At 43.5% G+C, this 27,975-nt stretch overlaps 1 protein-coding gene across 2 annotated transcripts in view; it reads left to right on the top strand.

Annotated features, from left to right (window-relative positions):
* Window positions 1–27,975, top strand: part of adck1 (aarF domain containing kinase 1) — a 69,185-nt gene that overhangs the window by 15,403 nt on the left and 25,807 nt on the right. For both annotated transcript variants that reach the window (XM_079174254.1, XM_079174255.1), the window contains exons 4-5: window positions 15,834–16,037; window positions 27,476–27,634. In XM_079174254.1, coding sequence (XP_079030380.1) covers window positions 15,834–16,037; window positions 27,476–27,634 — 363 coding nt within the window. The remainder of the gene's footprint in view (window positions 1–15,833; window positions 16,038–27,475; window positions 27,635–27,975) is intronic.

Raw genomic sequence — 27,975 nt, 5'->3', positions numbered from 1 at the left:
TGTCAGAATGTAAATATACGTAGATAAATATCTTGGATTTGTCAGAGCACCTAGAAACAATGAGGAGCACCCATTGGGGATGGGTACCGAAACCCGTAAATTAAAGGGCCCGGCTGCTAAATGATTAAGACCGGAGTATTAAATAGCTCCAACGTCATCGGTTCCTTTATGGGTACTTTTTAACATTTTGGTGTGCTACAGTAAACAAGTTCTGTTTACTGGCAAACAGACATTGCTCCCACTAAGTCAAGTGTCAAGCCACCATGCTCTCTTATTAGGACCCGAGCACAGACGTATAATTGATATGAGTTTTTGGCTTTGTCGTTATAAATGACCTCGATAGCGCCCCCTACGAATTTTCAAAAAAGCAGCCTCAGCACTACATTTCAGCTACATGTATGACATTTTGTAGATGCATGTATCACATGTAGAGTTTAAAAAAAGGTATTGTGGGACCATGCTCTAAACCAGAGGTCCCCAACCTTTTTTGCGCCACGGACCGGCTTCATGTAAGACAATATTTTCACGGACCGGCATTCAACGTGTGGCGGATAAACACGACGAAATAAAATGATACGATCGGCATTAAAAGAAATAAAAAATGCATAAATAAATACAACTCACAATAACGCTGAAGTTTGGACAAAGCAGCCCTCGCAGTACATTTCACCTAGATGTTTAAAATGTGTTAAGCACATGTATCACATGTAAACTTTTTGTGCCATTTCCAGGCAAGTTTGAGGTGTCATGGAACGGCGTGGACGTGGTGTGGCGGCCATTTTACATGATTCGCCATCATACATTAAGCTGTTTTAACTCGACTGTACTTTGTCAAAACAGTGAGAATCATGGTTTGAGGACTTCGGCGTGCCAATATTAACTCATAGTCATAGCGCCACCTACTGGCAACCACGGCCGTAAGCAGGATTCTATAGATACTGCGGTCCAAACACTGAATTTTTTAAAAGGGTTCGTGGGCACACCACCAGAAAAAAAGACTCATCTGATCTAAATATGTGCAAACTAAGATGTTTGGAGAGCAAAAATTGGACAACAATAGTTTTCAAATCAAGCTTGTACGTGGAGTTTTTTTTTTTGGAGCCAGGCCGTAATTAATGCAACGTGACCTTTTGTTAAATAAAATCAAACTCAACCCAGTCTAATATAGATTATACTACATGGGCTCACCTTATGGCTTCAACTTATTTCTCCACAAAAGGGCCCCCCCCCCCCATGGAACTATACATTCTGCCATTTTTCCTCAACTCTTCCAGCTTTGAGTCACTCAGCAGTGATTGTCAGAGCTACCTGCACAAACAAACAGTCGGTTTTGAGACCTGAATTTTATTTTGACTTTCTGTTATGTTACAAACACTAAAGCGCATTCACACACATTAGTTTTTTTTTTCGATCTTTACAAGTTTACATTCATGATTGTTTTCGGAGCTACACTCAAAACATTCAAGGCTTCAGATCTGGCAAAATGACCTGACTACGCCGCTGGTACACGCAGGACATACCGACTAACTCGTGCACGCGGTGTCTGAGAAATGCACCGCCACGTCAACCAGAGTCCTGCCAACACCCTCGACGTGTGCGAAGGTGCGAGGGCCCGATCAATGCTGCTCGCAGCTTTAATTGGATGTGTAGTTAAATTATATAATTGGATATTTAATGGATGGGTTTGTGTTAAACCCAGTTTAACACTGATATTGGTATTTATCTTGTTTGGTAAAGGATGCCATCAATAACATCTGGATCACCTCAGTATTTTGGGCAAAGGCTGTGATGGCATGTAAAGAGATAGCCTAGTCTCTGACTGAAAGCAGCCTCATGAGGAGATAAGAGTGCACTACAAGTCACGAGGTGGTTTTAAGGGACTGGGTGGGAAGAGGATGCTATTGGGGAGGAGGAGATGAAATGGTGATTGTGAGAACACACGCGCACTGATGTCTAATTATCCCCTCGCTTCCTCAGCTGCATGAGAAAAAGGCAGGAGCAAAGAGCTGATTGGGGGAAGCAGCCATTTTGAAGGTGTCTTTTCACGACTCAGATGAAGCGGAGAACAAAACACTGATTCACTCGGCACATCTGCATCCGTATCGTGCAAATTCTCTTTCAACACCACCCGTATGTTGGACACAAAGAGGCTAAAGAACTTGTGAACAATTTAATTATTAACACGTTAGTTGTATATACTGTATATTATTGGTGATGACACAGCAGAAAAAGTCACAGCCACAGAGCATGGTAAACGAGACCGGGTCTGAGTTTCAAGTCGGGTGGGTTGCTAACATCACTGCAGTTGCACTGAGGACAGTCAGTGGGAGCAGGGGGCCGTCCCTTCCTGAATCCCTGGGCAGACTGCATTATGTAACTCTGGCAGCCTGCCACAGTCTAGGTAATTAATGGGAATCATTGAATGAGATAACAGATTCAAGTGGCCAAAATGAGTCCCTCTGTTTGGGTGGCTGGGCTCACACTAAGGTCATACACAACTTGGTAACAAACTGCTTCAAAAGAAGCCCTTTGAGATGCATCGGACAGGGAACGGGTCCGATTTTTGGTAGGCCCTGGGACAGATTCAATCCAGGCACATTGCTGTTGCGCGGTATCATCTTTGGCCACACTGTGATGCCACAAACTTAATGTGTCTTACATTATTACATTTCAATTCATTTACAAAAGATGAATAAGTGATAACTGCAGTTTGAGTGCAGTCAAAGCTTCTGATTGTGGTCCATCTTCTGCATACTTTAGGGCAGAAATAATATAGCTTCACCAGACAAAGTGCAAGGACACATAGACATGGACTAGTGCAGTGATTCTCAACTCGTGGGTCGTGACCCAAAAGTGGGTCGCGGGCCCGTTTTCAGTGGGCCGCGGGCCCTTTACCTTTTTTATGCAGCGGAGTTATTCACACTCCTTAACAGTATTTGGCGTTAATGCCTTGTAATGCTAAGAGATACCCGCCATTGCGCAGTATAGAAGAACACCCACAAAGTTTGTTTTCATATGCTAATTGAGCGAAACGCAAGTACGACACCGACTACATGAGATATGGATCTTCTTACATTGAGGACAAAAGAAGGCAAAAACCTCAGTGTGTTTTGTGCAGCTTCAAAACTGAAGCGGCATTTGGAACATCACAAAAGTGTCGTACTTACCTGCAGACATGGACATGGACGTGTTGGATCAATCCGCAGCGGATAAACTGTATAAAACGGTATAAAACGGTATAAAACTATACCTCGAATTTAGGCAAGTGGTCATTTTGCATTACAAACGAATCTACAGACATAACAAACAAAACAGTTTTGCTCGTTTATGTGAACCATGTGGGACGGGGACTGCCAGACCAGTTGAGAACCACTGGACCAGTGGAGCTGGGGTTCGAACCACCAGTAATCTGAAATGTGCTGAAGTAATCTTAGCATGCATAAACTCAACTCTTCTCCAGATTGTAACGTTTAGACAGGGATGCACTTCACCTTTTCCACCAGCAGATGTCAGCATTGACCACACCCTTCACATCCTTCAGTACATCAGCAGTGGGAGGACCGCTCCTTCTTCTGAGGCACCCGCTATGTAAATACTGGGGTGGGGCTAAATATCTGCTGACCTTGGACAAGCTCCAGGCAGCTTCTCAGCCAAACAAGTCTGAGGTGGGAGAATCCTGAAGGGACATGGAGAGCAGGGGAGCGTTTAACATTTGCTTCCCAGCTGCCTGCTGTAGTTAGATCATCGCTGACACGCAGATCACCAGCAGCAGAAATCCTCCATTTCTCACTGCCGCTGCCATTGTGCCACCCAGAGCAAAGGACTCCAACAGCAGCTGGCACAGCGCCTCAGAGCGTGACATTTGAACATTGTGTGTTGTACTCAAACACGATAAAATGTCATAAAATCAAAACGGAGCCATTTAAATTTTTTCAGTCTGCAATTATTTCACGACCATATAGCTCCTTCAACATGTTTATATGTCTAATTGTTCTTACTTATGGGACAGCTGGAAACAGAGAAAACATTTACATTATCATATTGTGCACTGAAAATCTCCAAAACCACATCTAGGCGTCTCAGTCCTACATTTGTGTCCAGTCCTGATCTCTCTACATGACTCTAGTTGATGTGGACACACACACACACACACACACACACACACACACACACACACACACACACACACACACACACACACACACACACACACACAGACACGCACTGAACAAAAATACAAATACCCAACACCCCAAATATTCATGGTCATTACATCTGATGTGTATTGGTGATGCAGCTGCTGACATGCCTGCACTGCCTGTTGTAGTTTAAAGAATGAAATGACAAAAAATCAATTCATCAGAATTCACAGAATCAGAATCAGCCCCTTATCATTCCCAGGGCATCACATACTGATGCTTTGTCATGCAGCAGCCTCTGGTGTCATTGTGTACATGCAGTTCCTCAAATGGCCACTTGAGGCTGACTCCCAAGAGCGAGTCAATCATCATAGACCCCCATGTTAAAGACAATTACAGTTTAACTGTAAATTACCGTTCAACTTTTTTATTAAATGTTGGTCTCTATAACTTATATTCCTGTTCATGACAACTGTATGGAGTGTAAACTTTTCTACAACAAACCAGTTTATATTATATTCGGGCTTAAAGTCATGTGGGAATGAGGGGCATGGCCTCTTTGAGTGACAGGTGGGTGTTGTCTCAGGTCGTCTGCTCTGCTGCATCACCCGCCTCAGCTCCACCTACGGTCCACCTCTTTGTCCATTGTTAGAGTTAAGCTGTGTCATCACTGCCAAGATGGAGACGTCTGGGGCCGCCCACTTTGAGCTTCACAAACCTCAGAACCCTCTGGGTGACGTCAGGGTGACGACGTCCATATCTGATACAGTGTAGGGTCCCGCCCCTCAGCGTGTGATACCGATGCACGAGGCACCCTCCAGTGTACCTGAGGATCCACCAGCTCGTTCATGTCACACTGAGGCACAACTACCGAAGTATAACAGTAAAATGCAGAGCATAAAGCCCCCCCCCCACACACACACACGCAAACACCACCTTTCTTTCTGTCATCCTTTCATTCTTTTCCCAGCATTTGACATGAATACCACCTCTTCTTCCTTGCTCTTCCTCAGCACCATCACAGAGGCACACTGAGGGCTTATGTGAGCGCTCGGCTGTGAGAGATAACCAATAGCTTGTATTTTTTCCCCACCTTGTTGTAGTGCCGCGTTGAAATAAATGACAATTTTAATACGCGAAGCAGCAGAGAGGCCCGAGCTGAGCCTCGGTGTATTTAGATATCACACCTTGTGTGTGGTTGTAATGAATGCTGGAGGCTTCCTTTTGAATGGCTTTGTTAACTCCTCGGGCTTTGCGGCTGTAATACTTGTCGACCAGGCCTATTGACTACACAGGCTTAAATGTGCATACACACAGCCCCCCCCCCCCCCCCCCCCCCCCCTTCCCCCGTGACAGGCGGCTAGATGAGCCTCAGTGAGCTGAGTAACGAGCTAATCATGAGCATCCCAGTAATAAATAGGCCTTGTTCATAGTCCACTAATCCCAGTCATTTAGCCCTGGTGTGGCGGCAGAAATCAATTACTGCAGCTGGGCTCCCAGTATAGGCCCCTGGTCTCTGCTGTCCAGCTGCACACAACACACATACACCTTTGATTCCTGTTAAACAATAACACTTAAGTATTTATCTACAGTTGTATGTTTGCTCAGTATTTGCAATGAGGTAATAAAAAACCAGAACAGCCTAAATGTTTTGACCTCATGCTGTAGATTCAGACGTAGTGCTGAACAGGCTTGTCAAGGTTAGTACTCCTCAATCAGTAACGGCGCTTGTATAACGTCTCCTGTGGCTCTGGGAAAATGACCCTGATGGTGTCACTGGGATGTCATCAGGGTTTTAAATCCAATGTCCTTTCCAAGTAAAATGTATTCCTAAGTTTATCTGAAACTAATGAGGCTTCAGCCATCAAAGTTATCTAAAACGAGTGGGTATCTTCCAAAGTAAATCTTTTAAATACAACAATGTCCTGCTTTTATTACGGTCTCTCCACTGCACATTGTCAAGAAGATACTCTCTAATTTCACAAATGTGGCAGACGATGGCCAGCAAACCAGATATCACTGTAGTGAATGAGAACCTCTTTTTAAACATACATTTTTAAACGTTTCCATTGTGACTTTTAGTAAACTGTTCCAGCTTTACAAAAGAAAGCTTTTGACCATGCAACACTAAAGCTTTGTTTATACTCGTGCTTGTGACTGTAGCATGAGCCTCTGGATGGTGGCGAGCTGAGAGTATGTTTTTTACTCTCTGCGCTGTTCGCTACATTATTGTCCAAAGTGCTAGAGGGCGTACAAACAAAACGAACTGTGAAGAATGAAAAAGACAATGAGTGTAACCCAGAGATATGCTTATAGACTAAAGGTGGAACCGGCCAAAAGCCATTAACCAACCGCCACAATGCAGAGGAGGGATTTATATTATCTGTAAACTCGAATCTCATATTCATGGACTACTTTATTGCCTTTGTATAAAGCCATGTAAAGAAACAAGTCAAGTATTAAAATTATTATAAAGAAAAGAAAGTTGAATATCCTGTATAAATTTGATTTGGCTGCTAAATGTTTAATTAAATGTAGATTTTTAAGACCCCCCGTTTCTAACGCATTTGAAAACGAATAGTTGTTCTTTGATTTGTTAATCCCTAGACATGTAAATAGTGCTTTTATTAATGAGCTATTTGTGACAGTCACATGATTGCACGAACGTCAAGTTACAGAGATCCAGAGGTGCACGACCAAGCGCCGTGACCACTTGTGGGGCCTACGCACCGCGCACCGGCCGTGGTTGGGTCATTTTGTGGCGTGCGCGCCTCGTGCCGGCTTCACTAGGCCGAGTATAAACTAAGCTTTAGTGCTTGATGGGTACAGGTGCAACAACAACAACATCAATCATGACATACACTGATTTATTATGAATTGGATAATGCAGAGTAATAATTGCCCAACCCTTACTGTGACAATGATGTAGAGTGTTCACAGGTGTATTGTAAAATGAATGAATAATGATACAAAAATTAATACAATTTAGTTGTGTGCCTAAAAAAAAAGTATTTTCTTCAAGCTTATTGAACCCGTCTGCAGTGAGGAATTGATTTAACGATTGTATGTAATCTGCTGGCTTTGTGGCTCTGCTTCTCCCTGCAACACTAGCGCACAATGAGAGGAGGGGGGGAGTGATTCCTAGAAATCAATTTGCCATCTGTGCTTAATGGCATCGGAAGGCTGTCCACCGACCTGCACTACAGGGAACTGGCCTTAAGGCCAATGTTTTAATTACATACGTAAAGAGTCCGAGTTCAAAGGAAACACATAGAGCAAGAAGCCAAGCACTGCTTTGAAACTCATCAAACGATAGCACGTTTTCAAAACTGCGGAGGATAATAATCTTTATTCTTTACCAGCCGGGGCAGCTACATGGAAGACAGTAATGGACGGAGCAAAGGCACTGCAGGTATGGGGGTAGGAAGTCGGGTAGGGGCCATTTTATGCCTTTTGCCCGATTTGGTGTGATGGTCTAGTTACTCCTCACATAGTGTAACTATGTCCGTAAACAGTGGAAATAGCCACTCGCTGTGTGAATTATTTTTTTTTTCCGATACATCCATGGTCCGTCCCAGGGCCCTTTTTCCTATATGAATTGTAAGCGACTGCAATAGTCCCTCAATCCCAGTGTGGTGGTGTATTTTTAATTTTTAGGGGCACTTTCTTTCAAGTGAAAAGCTCAACTCGAGTCCCGTCATGGCGTGATAACATAACTAATACAAGGCAGTTCAGCTCGTCACAGACCGACATGATCCAAAGGTAACGCTGGTGAATGGTGATGACATGCACACTCAACAACCCAGTGAAGGAAGATGAAGTGCTCTGGCCTCTGGTGCAGAGAAACGGCCAAAAGAAAACAATCTGAACAGAAAACGCGAGCTGAAAATACTGGTAAGAAATGATCTGCATCTATTTACTTTTACCGTATACAAAGCCTATACAATACTACCTACCATTTAATGTTTGCTCGTGCATTGTTGTACCAAAACAATATGACACCTTAATGAGTGTAATGTTTTGGCGGTAAGAATGTAAAGCTGTTATCCAAGAAGCCTTTGACAGTCAGCGTTTACACCTCAGTGTTCCTCTAGCTAGCCTAAAGTTAGCTCATTCCTTTTGGAAAATGTTTCTGTATTGTACGTTAATAATGTCGGCTAAGTAGAGCTGCAAATTAGTGTCATTTGAACAAAGGCAACAGTATTTACTCCCGATAACCCGATTGGCTACACACAGTTAACAGCATCGCTGGATTTCGCTCATATGCGCGTTGTAATTCATGCTGGATTTTATTTGCTTAGTCTACATGATTAACACTAGTTAATTGTCTCCTGAAATTTGAAAATGGATGATACAATCGCAAATGATTCATATCGATCTGTGTGGAGATAGGTCTGTCTATGTTTTACAGTAATTGATATTATACAGTTAATAATGATGATTTTTCTTTTCTTTTTTTTTTATAGCAACTGATCCAGATGCAGATTACCCAGGTACATCACAACAACAGCCTTCAGAACCACAACATACTCATCCTCCATCCAGTGCACCACCAGTTCACCCAACAGGAGGTGAAGAAATTCCAGGTCCATCAACTCAACAGCCTCAAACCACCTCCATATTCCTGCATCCTCCATCAGTGTGTCACCAGGAGAGCCAGGAGACTGTCCTCACAGATGCCAACAGGATGGGAAAGATATACAGAAGGGTTTTCAAATCATCGGAAATGTTCTTTTTTAATAGTTTCCTATTGTTTTCATATTCTTTATTTGTTGATTAAAAGCTTCATTGTTAATAAAATATGGCTGGTCATTTTCTTTTGCAAGATGGGGCCTATTGCAAAAGCTCCCGACATTCTTTCGCGATTTTGTTGTTGTTGTTGTCTTTTTGTCAGTTTATTTTCTTTCTACTCTTTGAAACGGAGAATCACGCATAGGGGAACGAAGACATGATTTACTCACACCACAAGCTCATTGCGTTGTGTAAACCAGTGCTGCTGCCCGGAGCAAGACCCGAAATCCCGAAAGGCCCGGCAAAGGCGATACTAGGGTTGCAGAGCTGGAGCTAAGAGGAGAGCGAGGAAGAGGAAATACAAACCCTCCGTTGCAGCGATCATCACGAGGAACGTGAGGTCCTTGGATGGATGAGTTTGGCACGCTGATGAGATTGCAGAGGGAATATCATGAGTGCAGCATTTTGCATTTCACGGAGACATGGCTGCACAACCCAACCACAGTGCGGCTTTGCCTGGCTTCATGACTGTTTGGCCAGACAGGGTTGTTATACAGAGTGGTAAGAAGAATGATGGAGGGATTGCTCTGTCTCTGAGTGAAAGGTGGTATAATCCCAGACACGTTAAGTAGGGGAACGTTTCTGTGGCAATAACCCTCTACAACATTTCACCTCTAACGGAGAACTCAGTGACCTTAGTCGCTTAGAGCCCCAAAATGTTCAGAAACGGCCCTGCTCTTTGTGATAACAGCGGCTAATGTTGCACTAAAATTACACAAAATTAGTTGTTGTTCTTGTTCAAATTAAAGTAACAAGGAAAAACTTTAATAACAGTTTAATATTGCAGTGTGTGTGTAAACCTGAAGCGGGTACACACAGCAGAGCTTACCACTAGAGACCACCAATCAATCTGCTGAACTGAAACCGGACGGCCGTGATCGCTGACCGGCCGATCAGTTTTATACTTCCGTTTTTTTGCCAGCCCCATTTACACTCGTGTGCCGGCGCTGCATGGTAGTTTTACATCGGCACACAGCAGCAGTAAAGACATAAACTGTGGTGGAACAGCCTGAAAACATTTAGAACAACTGACTAAATTCATTCCCATCGTGTTGCATTGATTTGCATTATGGTGCATTCAAGCTCCACTCAGTAAAAAGAGTATTAGGCATGGGTCGATTATAACATTATCATGATGTGTTCACATGTAATCTTGTAAAATGTAGTTTTTGTGAGAAACAGTTTGTTACGACTGGTGAAGCACAGGGAGAAAACAGGACTCAGTTGCAGGACCAGGTTCCAGGATACGGTGTAGTCACAACAGTCTTTACTCAACAGCAGAGGTTCGGTCAGAACAAACAAATCTGGCAGAAATCAGTGAAACCAGGAACATAATATGAGGAAATCACTGTTAAACTTGACACAGAGGACTAAGACGAACTAGCACAGAGACAGGGGAACACAGGGTTTCAATACACTGGGGAGCTGTAGGGGATGGGACACAGGTGGGATCAATCAGGGGCGGGGCAGCTAGTCTGTTAGCCTGGAGCCTTGCTGTCAATTATAGTTCTGAGAAAGTAAATCGGCAGGTCAGACTTTTAAAAAATCGGAAGTCAAAATTGCAATTGATGTGCCTCTACTTACCACATGACGACATCAACATAGCGACCTCATTGACGAGAAGTGTACTTTATGCGCTACTAATATTGGTCTGAACATGACCGTATAGGCCTCCAAGACAACATAGACACATGAATGTCCCTCATTGGCTAAGCATTCACTATTCACTTAATGTTCCTTCTGTGAGATCGGTGGTACCACAGTGAAGTACTCCACGTAGGAGGTATAAGTCACCGCGATGATCTCTGGCTGCCGGCATTCACCATTGTTTTCAATAACATGCATAAAACAAAGCTGTGATTCATCAGAGTGAACAGATTCTCATCCTCGTCAGTTGAACAGAGGGTAAACCAGCCTAACATATTAGATCCAGTAAGTAGACTAGAAGTAATAGTGTTTCATAAAATACTGTGGGAGAACTCAATGGTAGAATTTGTGCAAATGAGACCCTATTAACATCTGCAACCCTCCGGTGGGTCCCAGCCCAGAGTTCTGAAATGACTGGGCTGGACTTCTTCACTGTAGCCTCTGGCCTTTGGGCGCCTTTTGGATTCATAAATAAGAACACACAGAACCAGTATCCTGTCATTTATTATTCTCGTTGAGGCAGAGGACTGTAAAATGTGTGCAATTGATGGCAGCTCTTCTCTTCTTTATTTCTTTCTTTATTCAGTCAGAAAGTGACCTTCTGTTTCATAATGCAATTCAGAAAGTCCTGGCGCTTTGCAGGGTTCTTGGGAGAGTGGGGGACTGTGCAGAGAACTTGTTTCTAAAGAGCACTGTAGCAACAGGCTACACTAGTTGGATCGCTACAGACACTCAAATTGTAACAAAGCAGGTAGCTGAGTGTGAAGGCTGATCTTTTGCCCAGCAGACATTTTTATCTCAATAATGATTTGCTATTGTCTAGAATGGCTCACTGACTTTATTCGTGTGTCCTTTATCTTTATTTGCAGCTCATCCATGAGCCTTCAGCCAGTGGCTCATAAATTACAATTTTTGTCACGGTGTGGGACCTTTGCGACCCCACACACAGTAAAGGAGACGGACGCGCTCAAAAGCTACTCTTTCCCAATGTTAACAGAGCTGCAAAATAGTACCCCCCCCCCCCCCCCCTCCTGCACACCCGACACGGCAAACTCAATGAGCTTCCATGTTTTCCCCCCATGGAGGCCTGCACATCTGATTGTTGAACAGACAGAACTTCTCTTTACATACCTCTCGTCATACACAACTGCAGCTCTTAACGCTGAACTCCAAACTGCCATTTTAGCATGAAAGGTAAATGAAAGAAACTTTGATCCAGTCTTAGTTCCTTCTTTGTTTTCTTCCCAACTTTTCTGCTCCCCCCCCCCCCCCCCCCCCCCCCCCCCCCACACACACACACACACACACACACACACTCTCCTTGTTTAAGCCTTCGCTTCCTTTTTCTTTCACCCTTTCTCATCATCACACCACCCTCCACACACACACACACACACACACACCCCTCTAGCATTTTATTTACTGCCCTTGCCAACTGTGTGAAGAGGATGAGTATAGATATACCCAGAGGCATTCTGTACTCGGCTCCTGTGTCTCTGTGTTGTGCCACAAATTAACCTGTGTGTCCAATTCACTAGCGGCCCATTTGATTGGACAGCGCATGTGTGGAGATGGTGGGCGGAGGCCAGTGTGAGCCTATCACAGAGCAGCGCACCCCTCAGGCGGTCAGCGAGCAGTATTGCCATGGTGATGTCATCCTCAAGCTGTGAGCCCGCCTCCTTCAGACAAAGCACACTGATTACTGGAAGAGGGTGGAGAGGGGAGTGATGGGGAATCTGATGATTAGGCTACGAGCCGTGGGCAGACCGATGGCACAATTGATTCTGATCAGCTTCCACACACACACACACACACACACATGGCTGTGACGTGACCGGGAGGTCTGTCTGTTTGGTTTGAACTGTTGATGCTCAGCCTGAGATGATTACACATCATTATTGATAAGGATATATTTTTGTAATTGATTTATTCAGTAAAGCGTAGCTACTCAAACAATCCCTTCAGTTCATTCAAAGCCTTCAGACTGAGACGATTCCTCTGCAGTTAGAGACAAAACGGACAACAGGCTGGATGTGGCTGCCTTTTTAAAGATCATCACCATTTCAATAAACACCTCAGTGTTTTCTGTTTAGTATGTCTTTCAAACGACAGTTAACAATCTATTCATAATAGTAATAATAATATTTTTCACCATGCCATCGGGCCTCATTCAACAATATCTTAAGTTTAAGTTCTTATATTTGTTTTACGTCAGATTCATGAAATCCCCGTGTTCTTAGAAAGATGATGAAGCACTATTTATTATCTGTCATCCTTTTAAAATGGAGCGATGTAGTTGTACAGGTAATGTATGAAGCACAACCTCATTGGCTTCCTGGCTGCATTCAGAAGTTCTTTGAAATTAGACGGAGTCGGTATGAATTAAGGGGAACAGGTATGTTTATTACAAGGAATTAAAAATGTGTAGTTCACTATGCAAATTAAAGAAATGTCTCAACATGAGGGGATTAACACATATAAAGCTGAGGAATTAGTATGAAATGTTTGGAACGCTCTAGTTTCTCTGTTGTGTTCTTGTCTATTGGGTCGGTAGAACGAGCTTGAACTTCAGCCCGCTCCTTTTTTATTGTCAACAAGGACCAAAATAATTTATAACTACCACTATTACCCTATTCCCAACATAAGACCCCCCCAAAACCCTTCAGCAGTTGTGAAGAGGAGGTACTTCTGTAGGAAGTGAACGTCACACGAGAAGTCATCTTTAGTAGCATCAGTGGATCTAAAAATACACAAATCACAAAATGCTCATACTCATTGAGTGTTGAAGTGTGCGTGTTTATTTATTTAAAAATACCATAATGCTTTGTACGATAATGAAAATAATTATTAAAAATATTGAAAATGTAATTAATAATAAACATTTTAATTTGAATCCTGTTAAACAATAAGCAGTTATTTTGCATTAACTCTTGGGCCTTGAGCAATAAACTGTTTTACTGTTGTACATTACTTTAAAAAGAAGCAAACAACTAACAGAACAAATGTTGTTCGTTTTAATAATAGTCTACTTTGAATCATTCATTCGCACACAATATGAATAACGGATCAAAATGAGTTTCAAGTCAAGACATGTTTTCAGATCAAAAGTTGAAATGATTTAACTGATTTAATTGTAAAATGTGAGGATGAGAACACAGTTTGGATAAAAGGACCAGTGGTGAATTGATGTACAGAAATGATTAAAGCCATAGAAAAACGTTAGACAATCTATTCTAATGTAAATCAGTGAAACAGGAAGGAATGAGGAGTCTATTTCATGAATTACATTTTGCTTGCTTACTTTCCTAAGAACGATCGTTAGAAGATCTAAATCAGAATTTTTCTTTTCCTCCGATTCTGACTTTGATTTTTTTTCAGATTCAATTTGTATTCCCATCATTGTGAGATTCAATTCAGAATTGACTTTATCACAGTTGATTATCTCACAGAAGTATCTTAATCCTCACGTAGCCCTCATAAAAACACACGTTTTTATTGATTATCTTTCAAAAATATGGATTGACTTCGTATAAAATAGTTTTGTTTTAAGAGCTATTTATTGGAAATCTAATTTGTATAAATGACTTCACAATTGTCCGTGTGATAATGGTTCTACCAAACCATTACGGTTCCTTACGGTCAGACATGAGTGTCTCTGATGGTTTCCTGCTGCATCTTCAAGCAGAAAGGCTCATCTGCTAGTCTCTGGTGACTTGTTTCTGCCATTGCTTTGTCATCATTGCCCAGATGACACTCTGTCAAATGGTCCAGTGGGACCTGTGTGTGTGTGTGTGTGTGTGTGTGTGTGTGTGTGTGTGTGTGTGTGTGTGTGTGTGTGTGTGTGTGTGTGTGTGTGTGTGTGTGTGTGTGTGTGTGTGTGTGCTGGGGGGTATTCATGGTGTGTGTAGATGGGGTTACAGAGGTTAAGGGGAGCTAATTTCACGGCTTTTTATTTGCACTGGTCTCAGGAGATGAGCTCTCTATAAGCATTATCGCTTCCAGCTGGTTGTAATGGGACAGACGGGACGGGGCCACCACACACACACACACACACACCATCCAAGGCCCTTAATCAAAAAAGTCTCTCATTTGATTATGTCCCTCTCATACATACAGATATAATTCATTTTGTAGTTGTGCTTTCGTTCGAGCAGTTAATTCGCCTTATAGAACATGTATAGTTTATTCTGTTATTTTTTCCTTAGTTAATGTTCCAACATACAGATATGTTAGACGATAGTGTTTATTGCCAACCAAGAGTTTGTGTTGGTCCCTTCCTGACTTACCAGACTGAACCAGGCCTCATGAGCCATCAGACCGCCCTCTCAATGCTCCTGGTCTCCTGGACCTTACACTGTTATTGAGATTACTTTTATTTCGATTTAACTTCCTCAGTCCTGGAACGCAAGTTGCATGAAATCAGGAAATCCCCGCAGGATTCACTTCTTGATTGTGTTATAGCAGCCAATAATGTCCCCACATTGGGTGCGGGAGGACTACAGAAGAGTGTGAACCGTCTCGTCATGATTTATGACTGCAACCTTTCAGATCTGTGCTGTATTGGAATAAGGGAAAAGTAAACTAGTGTTGACTGTTTGTAGACCAGGTTCTAGAGTCAAAGTTGTGGTGCCCACATCCATCCTCGATCTTCTCCCTCATCTTTTCACTGTTTAATTAGAACAATCAACTATCTCCTGCTTTGCATCTGTGTGCAACAGCAAGTTGCTTTAAAGGTCACATATTATGCAAAATGCCTCTTCTCCATGGCTTTCAAACCTACAGCTGCATGGTGCTGTGTAGACAGCGATGGACAGGGCAGCCCCTAGAAATGCTGACCAATCAGAGCAGACTGGTCTTTTTGGGGAGGGGGGCTTCAAGAGACGGGTGCTGAACCGGAACTTTTGAGCCAGAGGGTAAATACGGGCATATGCATACGGACGGCATGAGAAGAATGAAGTGTTTTTTGAACATTACAGCATGCAGACATGTTCTAGTAGAAAATCAAATACATATATGAAGCTGAAAATGAGCAAGATATGCGTCCTTTAAGCTGGTTGTACAAACCAGTGCTGGTTGTTTTTCAGAGGGCTGTCTCAGTGCAACATGGTCTCAGATCATGAATAGTTTTATAGACACCATAGACAGCCAAAAGTTAACACTGCATGTCAGACATCTCCTGTCAGAATGCCAAGACAAAGAAACATTTCGATTTTCCCTGCAGTCCTTGAGACTCTGTATCCTCTTTCTGGCCTGTAGGTGCACCGGCGATCCGCGGAGCGTCTTCGAGACTTGTGCTGTGCCAACCGGGGTACTTTCATCAAGGTGGGCCAGCACCTCGGTGCTCTGGACTTCCTGCTGCCTGAGGAGTACACGTCCACGCTGAAGGTGCTCCACAGCCGAGCTCCTCAAAGCAGCATGGAGGAGATCCAGCAAGTCATCAGAGAAGACCTCGGCAAGGAGGTAAATTCAGAGAGTCTGGGTCTCTAACATAATGGGAACAACTCTGATTCTAAAATGAATCAGGGGAGCACAAAACTGACTCTACATAATCTTTATTTCTTACTCACCCACGGTGCTGTCTTCTCGCCGCTCGTCTTGTTCTGTATGTAATAACTTGCAGGTTGCCGTTGTCGTGTGGTAGCCTTCAGTGTTTCCTGTGATTACTTGTCTAGAACAGGTTGATCAGTAGATGCCTTTATTCGCTGTGCGAGAGCTCAGGAAAATCAAGCTCATTTAAAAAAAACGTTGCTTTGTCCCCGCGTAATATTTGTGTCTGTGTGAAAGCATTTATGACTAAAACAATTGTTTGAAAAATATGTTTTAATTATTCAAATAATAAAATATATTTAATAGCTTAATCACCCCAGCCCACTGTGTGTAAAGGTCCTACAACTTCTAGATCTGATCTCATGTGACATGAACATATCTCCTAGTTGTCAAACAACTATTCGTTGTGTTCGGCCTATTTGTTAATTAGCTCAAATCAGTACAGCTTTCTGATGAAGCGGGTTTGGTTATTAGCAAGAATACAAAATGAATGATTGCTATTAATACAATTATTCATATCAATAGGATTATTAACATAGATTAATAATAAAGGGGTACTATTCCACATTCAGAGTGAACAGTGAAGGGTTGACCCTCAAAAAAAAGCTACAACAACACATGCACAAAATAATCACAGAAGCTGCTCCTTAAAACTATGACCGGGTGTATTTATCATAATAGCATGATGAATCAACAAATGTCTATGATACAATTACAAGCATACTATATCTAAAAGCAACCAGCAAGCAAGTGGCTAGAGGAGTGTGGGTGTGTGTGGATATTGGAGGGGCACGAGGGAAAAAGAGAGACGGAGAACAAGATGGCGGACGTAGTCATGTGAGTGGTTACGCCACGCAAGGCTCCAAAATGGCAGCGTGGCCGCAATTATTTAAAGGAGGAATCGGACACACAATGGAGACTGTGCTCAACACACCACGTGTGTGTGACTGAGTTTAACGACGTGTGTGTGTGTGTGGGTGTGTGTGTGTGGGTGTGTATGGGTTAGTATGAAAAGAAGAGGAAAGCACTCAAAGCAAAGTCGATCCTCACCGCCGCAATAAAGTACAGTAACTGCAACTTTATCACCCAGAAACCCAACTGGCAAACTTAAGAGTTCAGCGGCCGCGGCACTGGACCTTTCCCCGATAGAAAACTACACAGTAAAACCCAGCGGTGCGGGGCGACACTGTTGCTTACAGCAGCAACAATTAGGTTCACAGCAGTGAACGGGACACAGCGGTCTGTAGTATACACAGTAACACAGTAACAGACTTAAACAACACACTATGACCTATCTCTGCCCAGACAATAGCCTCTTACTTGAGCACTCGGCGTGTTTTCTTCTGTCTTTTGTTTGGCGGAGTTTATCCAACCGATGACAGGGGACCGTAACGCTCTGTCAGCGGGTTAACGGCAAGCTGGTCCCCGTGTGGCAGCGGGGAAAACAGCTAAATGTCGACTTGAAGAATCCAGGAATTCCGTAATCTTCCTTCTGCAGGGAGCTCGGGGCACAGAATGATCCTTCTCTCTCTCGGGATCCAAGTGTTCGTGACCACAAAGACAGTCTGCTCCTCCAGCGAGGTTAGGACTTACCTCGGCCAATATTGTTTTCATCTCCTGTAGCAACGTGAGTCGCAGTGGAACGGCGCCGTGTGAAGGTGTCCACCAATGTTCATAGCCTTATTGATGTCATGGCCTTGTCCCCGGGACTCCCTGGGGTTCCCGTGGGTCTCGTCCAATGAGGCACCAGTGTTGTGGTTTAAACCAAATCTCACACTTTTCAGAGATTCATAGGTTTGGCGCATTTTCATATTCGAGGCTTTCCTTTTACATGTAGGCCTCTCTCTCTGTTCCCACACATGGTGAAGTCCCAACAGTTGCTCATGGAGGTCTGCAAAAAAAACAAAAAGCTTTAAATCACAGATGATTCATGCATAAGCCAAGACAAGACATAGCTGTAATGTTAAATGTATGCTTTTTTATTTTGTATTTATTGGATTAATATATCTTTGTGTCTCTTTGAGGTTTTAGTTTGAGTGGTGTTTATGAACAGACTCCGATTTTTCTCTCTGAAGGTAAGAGCATGCTTTGCAGGAAGCAGACGAAAGGGCAAATAAAAACAGAAGTAGGTATGTCTGACATTCTGTCCTCATTTCATTTTATAACCAAGCCATACTCCTGATGTAGCTCTTAATGCTGCTGTTAGTGCAGAGCGCAGTTCTTATGGCAGCCTTTTAGAGCCTGCTGGAGGCCAGGCAATTGTTCTGTCACTCTCGGATACAGTACATTGGTCTTCTCCCTCTGCTGCACACTCCCCAGTGAACATGTTGCTCCCCACATGACGCAGACCCAGTCTGCAATTTTGCCCTGCACTTTATACCAAGGTAGCTAAACCTTTACTATCTGGGTGTGTTGGTCATTGTGGCTGGTGTTGCAAATCACTGATTTTGTTGTAGATGTTTTATTTAGATGGCACTAGAATTAAGTTCATCTGTGTGTGACTGGAGGGGCATACACAGGAGATACTGATCAAAGCAGGAAGTGGCCAGACCTCTACATTTCTTCTCACGACATGCAATCACCACCGAGGCTGAGCAGCCTTCCAGAATAGTACAATTGTGTGACTACACGCTTTTTTTCTTCTTTTCTAGTGCATTTCTTCTCATCGACGTACAGAAAACACATTCAGGAGATTTGATTGTGTGTCACTGGTTTCGAAGTCTTCAGCAACGTCGAAAACGTCAAATTTGTAATTTTTTTCTGCCGGGAGGGGAGTCGGTGATTCTGAAGGAATAAAACCTGCGACCACGAGTCCAATTCCTTTTGGAGCCGTTTGTGTCTGTGACTTCTGCATGTCTCCGCCCCACTATGAAGGGCCACCTTAAACACTTTGGGTTGGTTCTGCTACCAGGTTTTTTAAAACTCTACAACCGTGTCGTCCAGTTTAAGCAACAAAACCAGGGAGATTGTCTTCAGTCTGTATAGAGTTCAGAGACTGGCTGGTGAGTCTACACCGTAGACAACCCATTTCACAATGGCTGCTTTATGTGGAATAACCCAGGTCAATATAGATATTAAAGTGATATTCAGACGAGAACAGTTCAGTGTACGCCATGAATATATTGAAAAGTACTTGACTAACTAACAAGGTTTGGCCGATAGAAAGCATCCAGTAGTATCGAGACACGCCTTGGCTGCAGCATAACTGGGGAGATGGTAGATGATAGAAACAACACATACTGAAATGTAAAACAACACTTCTCTAGGGAATTTAGGCAGTAATGGAAGGCATACATGATCTTAGGTCTCATATAAAACAATTAGAAAAACGGTGGAATGTGCTAATAAAATGAATCTAATCTGCAATCCCATTCAACTCAAATTGCTCCCCTGTAACTCAAAGTCACTTCTATAGAATGTTCTCCTCTTTCTTCCTCGTGTATTTTTGATTAAGGTGTGCATTCAGCATGATTTCTTCCTGTATCTGTGCGGGATGTTATTATCCTTGAAAAGACGGTAATATAGTTCCTCTGTCTACAACGAGGGCAGCCGAGTGAATCAGCCCTCCTCCCCTCTGGAGTGGCAGGAGAAGAAGTGACACTGATGAGCAGTGCCAGGCAGCTCTGGAGTCAGGAGAGCAGCTTCAGCATCATTTCCGTTTGCCTCTTTTTTTTCCACACGTGTATGCATTCTCATGTCTGCTGGATATTCTCATATACGAGTAGCGAGCAGTGAGTAGTGGCGTGCAGTTTTCAGCACCATTTGTGGTGACATATGCATCCCACTGTGCATGGATTTGGAGCTTTGCCTGAGTTCTGGCTGTCATTTCCCCTCTACAGTGAAACTGCTGAAAGGCCAGCTTGTGCAATATGTCGTTTTACCAAAAGTCTGTTTCCAGGCCAAATATTGCACTTATTTGCTGCTGAGGCATTCTAAAAGAAAAGACGAGTGCATCATGGGGGACATCTGTACATGGGTGAACATGATTCAGGGAGTGGCAGTACGTTTCTCCACGATAAGCCAACAAATGAAACATGGCATGGAACCTTTCTACTGATGGTGTAATGTCTTGTAACCACATGGGTCAGACTGGATTCCTCTGCTTAAAATATCGGTCCTGTTTTAATTAGAGCTTTTTAATTGACTCTTTATGTAAGATCATGATAAGAACAAACCTGCAGCCTTGCTCTGTGTCAAGGAAATTTAGAAATAAGATCATGTTCTATTGTCTTTCACATAGTTGTCAGTGTATATAGTGTATATAGTGTTTATACTATATAAATCAGTGACGGGCCGTGTGTTTTATACCTGGGCCTTCAGTGCTGTCCTCCTACAGTTGAACCACCTCCTAATAACCTATTTATGACGCCACAGCTGCGGGTTTATATTGGTTTTGTGTAAAAACCTCATATTCACACTACACTGCAACATCTGACAAGTGAAATAAAATGTTACATGAAGCTCAACACCTATGAGGGCTACACATACACTAACTGCAGAGTGCAGATACATGAATATGCACAAAACTATGAAGGATGCATTGATAAAGGCCACGTACAGTATGATCAAAATCAAACAGCTGTTAGAATGGAGGTAAAGGGATGGATGTACCTGTGCTATAGGTCACATGGTGCATTGTGCTGAACGTACATCTCCACAGGCCTAATTCCATCCATTCCTCGCTCCGTATGAAACATTTTCGCAGGAAGTGTTGAGTTTCAGTGAGGGTAGCAATACATGTTCAATACATGGCAAAGATTTTAAATAATTAGTAATTAGGGGCGACTGTGGCTCAGAAGTAGAGCAGGGTCATCCTTCAATCAGAGGATCGGTGGTTCGATCCCCCGGCTCCGCTAGTTCATGTCGATGTGTCCTTTGGCAAGACACTTAAGCCCAAATTGCTCCCGCAGGCTGTTCCTGTGGTGTATGAATGTTACTTAGTCCTGATGGGCAGGTGGCTCCTTGCATGGTAGCCCCTGCCATCAGTGTATGAATGAGTGTGAATGGGTGAATGATGACATGTAGTGTTAAAGCTTTGAGTGGGCGGAAGACTAGAAAAGCGCAATACAAGTCCATTTTACCATTTTACCATCAATGGATGAATATAGTACTTCAGGGAGTGTGACATGACTCTGCATCAACAACATCAAATCAAAACGGATCCGAAGATCCGAAAACAAGGATGTTCGGAACACGTTTGGGACACGGGCCACAGACATGTTTTTTTATTGTAACGGGGATAAAGATGAGGGTGGAAGGGGATGAAGATCCGGCAGCAGCAGGGGGTAATGGTGCTGGAGCTGGAGTGTTGCTGGGTTGCAGGCAGGCCGAGCACGAAGACTGGCAGGTGGCCGGGCGATCCTCTATCTGGCGAGGAGTGAATGAGGGGCAGCAGAAGATGCTGCAGATGAGCTGAAGCGAGGCAGGTGTGTAGACTGGGAGGGATGATGAGCCGATTGCAGGCAGCGGGAACGGGAACCAGGAAAGAAGACCACACAAAGACAGAGACAGACGGGGGAGAACTAGAAACACAGGGAGGGAGAAACCACAAGGAAACACACATATAAAACAGGAGAAATTAGGAGTGAAGGTCTGCTACCAGACCCTGAGCCGGATATTAGATCGTTGGATGGGGACGTTAAAGTGGAGACTTTGATTTCCTCTTCTCAATAAAGCAATCGCTCCTATTTCTTCTCTTCTGTGCTGTAATGATTTATGTGTCTTCACCCACCTGGGGCCGTGGCCGGCTGCCAGCAGCCAAAATGGCCACCTTGCCGCGCGGACACAGACACCGTTGTGTTTCCATCCAACTGTGAGGCCTCGGGGGCCGTTTTATTTGTGCCATAACTCATTTCAGGGAACGTATTTCACTGCGGGTCTACCTTCTGGGAGCCAGGCCCACGTGCATACATTACCATGTTTATTAACTCCACTGCTCAGATTAGCATAAGCAGTGAATGGGTGGTATAAACCAGAGGCTACAGGCCAGGCACTGGTGACACAACCAGGACTACAAACACTGCAAACATGACCGTGCCAACCTTCTTCTTTTTTTTTTTACTGTGTCTGAAAGTTATCCAAATAATGAAGAATGTTCATGTTTAGATTTCACTGTGATTTCTCTGATTTCACGCTGCTGCTTAAAGTGACAATCCCACCTGAGAAATGACACATTTCCTTAATCCATGAAAGCTCATTGCATGTCAGATCCTATTGGATGCTCTTCGTCGTAGTAGGTAGACGCTGCTGGCTGCAGACAATTTCATTCCGTTTAGCATATTTGCATAATGAATAACTCAGCTGTTCCCACACAGGGTCCCATGCTGCTTGCATAATTCATCATCTGATGGCATCTTCTACAGGGCGCATGTTCAGCCTCTACACCTGATGGGCCAACATCGTGTTCAAATTAGCCTCTTTTTATGTTTCACTAGGTGCAAACAGCAGGGGAATTCCCCCCCACGGTACAGTAGTATGAATATGAAGGAAGTCCTTCTCCCAGCCAAAACCAACACTAGCTAAGCATGCTACATACTAGACTGTGCTAGACGAGGCAGTAAGAGGCCTTTAGTCTTATATTGTGATATGATTGCCAAACCTCTGGTGAACTGTTCCCCATCTGTATAAAATATTCCAGGAGTCTGGAATTATAAATGTAGTCACCAGTAGATACAAGGTGGTATTCGCTGCATGGGAGCAGGTGTTTGCAGTCTATGGGCTAATAACTTCTTGACCGTTTCTGGCTTTTACCCGCTCTTCTGTTCATATGCATTTCTTTTTACTGATCAAAGGTGTTGTGACGGCACAACATCCTCACTGCTGTTCTCCTGGTATCTCTCCTAAGTGGAGCGCATTAGTGGTTCATCCTGAGCCAGATCCATCCTCTTGTTGGTTTGTCTGGTGAAAGCCAGCATCAGCGGTGCTGAAAATAACTCCACAATACTTAAAGTCCATAAAGGCGATACAATGTGTGGGAATAGAAGCTGCAGGCTGCCTGTGAAGCAGCCAAAGAATACTGTTCTATTGCTCTAATGACTCCAGGTCCTTAGGGAAGCCTCTTTAACCTTCAAACCCACACACCTAGTTATGTGTGTGTCCACAGAGATAAGTGGAGGCTAATGAGGGACTACCTATGCTCAAAGGGCACACTGGGGGCTTAATGCTCAGTCCTGTGATAGAGGTTTGTGGGTGGGCAGCAACTTTACATCTGCCGATATCTTAAGGTTATAAGAAGTACAGATTGCCTCTGACAGCACCAAGGCTGATCATATTAAAGACAATTAAAACAGCACATTGTCCTTGTGATCGGTATCAGGGTCCAGAGTATTTTTCCGACTCCCACTCCTCCCAGTATACTCGTTTTATTCCCGTTTCTGTCACTGGCGTGGCTTTGCTTTGTTCTACGGTGGCTTGTTCCAGTTGTTAATGTATCGTGTGGAACAAACTGGGTGACCGTGTTTCCTCCTGTGGCTCCTGTGTTCGGAGTAAGAAATAAGACACAGCAGCATTCGTTACAACAGTCGAGAATGAAGCCACCTAAACTTGAGTCTTTAACTTGACTACGTCTTAACGACGCCAACGAATGACGTGACAAAATGTCAACGGTTACTTTTAGTTTGGCATGGGAAGGAACACCAAACTCCTGGATGCAAGTCCTGTGTGTGTGTGTGTGTGTGCACTGACCAAGCTGCGTTACCACACACATTGGGAGTGAGAATGGGTTGGCAGCTCGGCAGCTGGCTGCTCATCTGGGGTTTCGGCATGGGTCACCTAGTTCTTCTCAGCAAAACAGACAATAAAAAAAATTACGTGTCGAGGCCAGGCAGCAGCAGCAGTGCTGTCTGTGTGACACCATGTGCGCATAAGCCGCAGCGGTTCAGAGGCTGCTGACACAGGCTGTGCGGCTGGTTTGTCCTGTTAACATGGGCATGAAAAGCTACAGGTTCTGTGACCCCCCCCCCCCCCCCCCCCCCCCCCCCCCCTTCCCTTCCATGGAGGTATATGGCACAGAGGAAGAAGATATATCAGGCTTTGTTACACACACAGTCCTTGTTCCTTGTTACCGGATACAGCCACGGGTTTGGGTCAGCAGTATTGCCAGACTTACCATTTAACTTGTGTTCAGGAATAGTAAGAGATGCTTGAGTGTAATGACACATCAACAGGACTCCATTGATCCCAACACTCTTTTCAAAGTGTTCCTTTGATCCCACTGGGAGCCTCTGCCTTTCTCAGCTTAATGATCTTTCAAACCTCCTCCTCTGTCACCAGAATTGCTTTCCCACTATCTGACTGCTGCCTTACAAAACTGGATCCAACAGAGGGGAAAAAGATATCCACCAAATAAGACATTTTGGCTATTATTGAGTCTTCAAATCTATATATAATATACAACCGTTCTCCTGCTGGCAGCACACATCAACTTGTTACTTTTTTGATATTGGAAACTACAAATTCATGGAGAAATTCACCTAAACACAGGGAGCAATTCTACATCAAACACCTTGCTGCTATGATGTGACGGTACTAACCCCTGAGACTGCTGAAACAACATTCTCACTTTAAGAACTGTGTCTGAGTCTTAGGATGAATGACTTGTTAAGATCAATGTTTGTCTTTTGAAAAGACAATGGTGAGAGATCATTCAAAAATGAAAGACATTTCTTTCCTATTCTATGATGTTTTTTTCCTTTTTATGCAGATTTCAAACCGTTTAAACCTTTCTATACAAGGGAGGAGTTTCTAACTTATTACTTTGTTTCCCCATGGTTTCCAAATGAAAGCATTTTAAGTGTAGGGTAAGGTTGGGTTCCGGCAACAAAAGCACTTAATTAGGTTAAAGTTAGGTTCAGGCCACGAATCCCCTTGGCTAGGTTTAGTAGAAATCTACACCGCCTTCAGCATAATACACATACGCATATATCTACTGCAGGGGTGGCCAACCCGCGGCTCGCGAGCCGCATGCGGCTCTTTGCCCGGTTTCATGCGGCTCTTACGTTCATATCGAAGTTTGTATTTGTGTTTTTTTAATGTTCGTGTTCGCTTCGCTTGAGTTAAATACGGTATTTTCGTCAAACGCGCATGTGCGGCCACAGATTACGTTCCTCGTCGACCCATTTAACGCCGAGACGGACTGTTTGAAAGCCCCGCTTTAAGTAAAAATGTAAAAGTCGGACAATTTACAAATATCCGTTGTATCGCGCAAGGCGGAGCTCCTCCCCGATCCGCACGCGCCGCGCACACCTCCACCAGCGTATGTGACAGCAGCAGCAGCAGCCCCCCTCCCCGCCGACGAAGAAGGAGCAGCAGCACCCCCCCCCCCCCCGCCGACAACCGGCCCTTTGGGGGCAACCATGATGCTGATGTGGCCCCAGAGCGACAATGAGTTTGACACCCCTGGTGTACACAATGTTCATTGTTGAAAATGACTGGCCTGTGGTCTTAGGAGTCAATTTCTGTCATTATCATATTGGTGTGTGACATTTACAATAAATCTGGCTGAGCAAAGGTATGTGTGTGTGTGAGGAAGGGATAGGGTGATGTTCATGTGTGCCCATGTGTATGATGTGGCTCTTTGCGGTAACACAGTAAAAAATGTGGCTCTTGGTCTCTGACTGGTTGGCCACCCCTGATCTACTGTATCCTCGGGCCGGGTGCAAATAGCATTGTTGTCTTCTGACACTTGGTTGCTAATAGCATTTGCCTAATCTCAAACCATGGCGTGACTTTACAAATGAACTGCTCTTTTTGTATTCATAAGTTGTAGTTATTTAATAAGATCAAACTTTCTGCCCTTCAATGTTGGTTGCGTGCCTGTAAGGCTCTTTTCTAACCGCATGCCTTCATGCCATTTCATCTTGACAGTACTTGCCTCACTGTTGAGATTTCTATTGTTATGTTGCTTTGCTTTTTAATGTCAAAGCGCTTTGTAAACTCTGTTTTTAAAGGTGCTTTATAAATAGTTATTATTATTATAGTGTTTTTTTTTAAATTGTGTACATCAAATTCAACTGTTATAATGGGGACATGATGTCTACAAGTTTGAACAGCTGCTGCTCAATCAAAACATTCTCTCTCAATTGACGTCTCTTTAAAATGATGGCTTTGAGGCAACGATGTCTCATTTGTTTAATGCCTGTTTCCTCGATTCCTCTCTCTTCGCATCTCTTCCTCTGCTCGCATCTCTCATGGGCGGGTCTAAGATGGGGGGGGGGACAGAAGCTGAGGAAAGGAATCGAAGATATGTGCGAAAGGAGAAAGGCCGAATGTGTGTCATGATTAACAAGGTAGCTTACCTGCCATTCAACAGAGCTTCTCTCTCTATACTGTACCCAAATGTCCCCTGTGTTTACAGGGGTACCTCAAGAAGTCAGTGCCTTTCGGTCGTATTAATGAGCAATATGTTATTTTCTTCACATAGCTGCGTTTCTTCTTTCACATTTACATTGCAAATTCTCAAATACAAGCCGGTACAATGAAACAAAGAGAGGTTGAAAGTAGTTTCCACTGTGCTGTTTTTCAATCACTGTTAAGCTACCGTCAATAAAGAGTCATGAATTCCTGAACGTATGTTTTACATTAAAAGCCTCCCGGCAACTCAAAGAGCATTAGTTTTCCGGTTCCTTGCTGACTTAATTGTAATAAAAACTGAAATAAAGAGCAGCAGCATGTTGAGTATAACATGACTTGTTGTTGTACTGATGAATATGTACATTATACTGAAACACATTATACAAGAAGACATGGTGGTAGTGTTGAGTTTCTTTTTACAGCAAATTAAAAAGGATGAGAACAACAAACAGGAAGGCCTCTTCCTAAATGATGATAGAGGATACTGATAAGAGTGAAAGGCGTGTCCCTCTAATAATATCTCTACTGTTAAATAAGGACCACTATTTTAGAAGACACAAAAAATGATATTCATCTGGTTTGTTCACTCAGTTTCAGTCGCCCTCACCTTGGTCTCAGTCAGTTTGGTTTCAGGTCAGTAGTCTCAAAAACAAGCCTCATACAACCATTATCATTGCAGTATTGTATATCAATAGGTTCACCTTGTTGCAGTTGATTTGGTGTATTAATGTCATAACATAACTAATCCATACTTGGCCAAAGCAGAATGGAGAGAATGAATCACATTTATAACCACTTGTACCTCTCTGTCTGTTATTTCTCTAGTTTCCTTAGGTTGTACAGTATCTCATAGCTTTGTAAATTGAGATGATCAGATTGATGACCCCACTACTATCCCACTATCTACTTCATACCACTTTCCCTTCCATCTTTTTTATCATTCTGTTTACCCTCTGCTCCCTCCTACTCTTTACTTTTTCATCCCTATCTCTCTCCTGCAGCTGTCAGAGTTATTTGTTTCCTTTGAGGAGGAGCCTCAGGGTGCAGCCTCTTTAGCCCAGGTCCACAAGGCAGTGCTGCATGATGGGAGGACAGTGGCTATCAAGGTCCAACACCCTAAAGTCCAGAGACAGAGCTCCAAGGACATAGCGATGATTGAGGTGAGTCTGTCTATTATTCTACTTTTAAGTGTTTGGGTGTCTGAGACACAGACTTCTGATACTCTGGCCACAAATATGATGTATGTTATTCTCTCTCTACAACCTAACATGCTACTGGCAAAAAAATATACTCTTCCTCACATGTCCAACAGATTGAATGGTATGAACGGACAAGTCAAGGTACTAAACCTAGCGAACAAAGCTAATGACACTGGCACAAAGTGGGCAAAGGAGATGTAACTTTCCCCCGCATGGGTTGGAAGACAATAAACATCCAACTATATATCCATTGACCTTAAAGAATTCCTTAAGTTCCTGGGAACGTTGGAGGGTAGCCCCAC

Source organism: Pholis gunnellus (genome assembly GCF_910591455.1).
Source record: "Pholis gunnellus genome assembly, chromosome: 15".
Lineage (NCBI taxonomy): Eukaryota > Metazoa > Chordata > Actinopteri > Perciformes > Pholidae > Pholis > Pholis gunnellus.
Note: the sequence above shows the minus strand (reverse complement) of the source record. Positions and strands in the feature narration are given on the sequence as shown.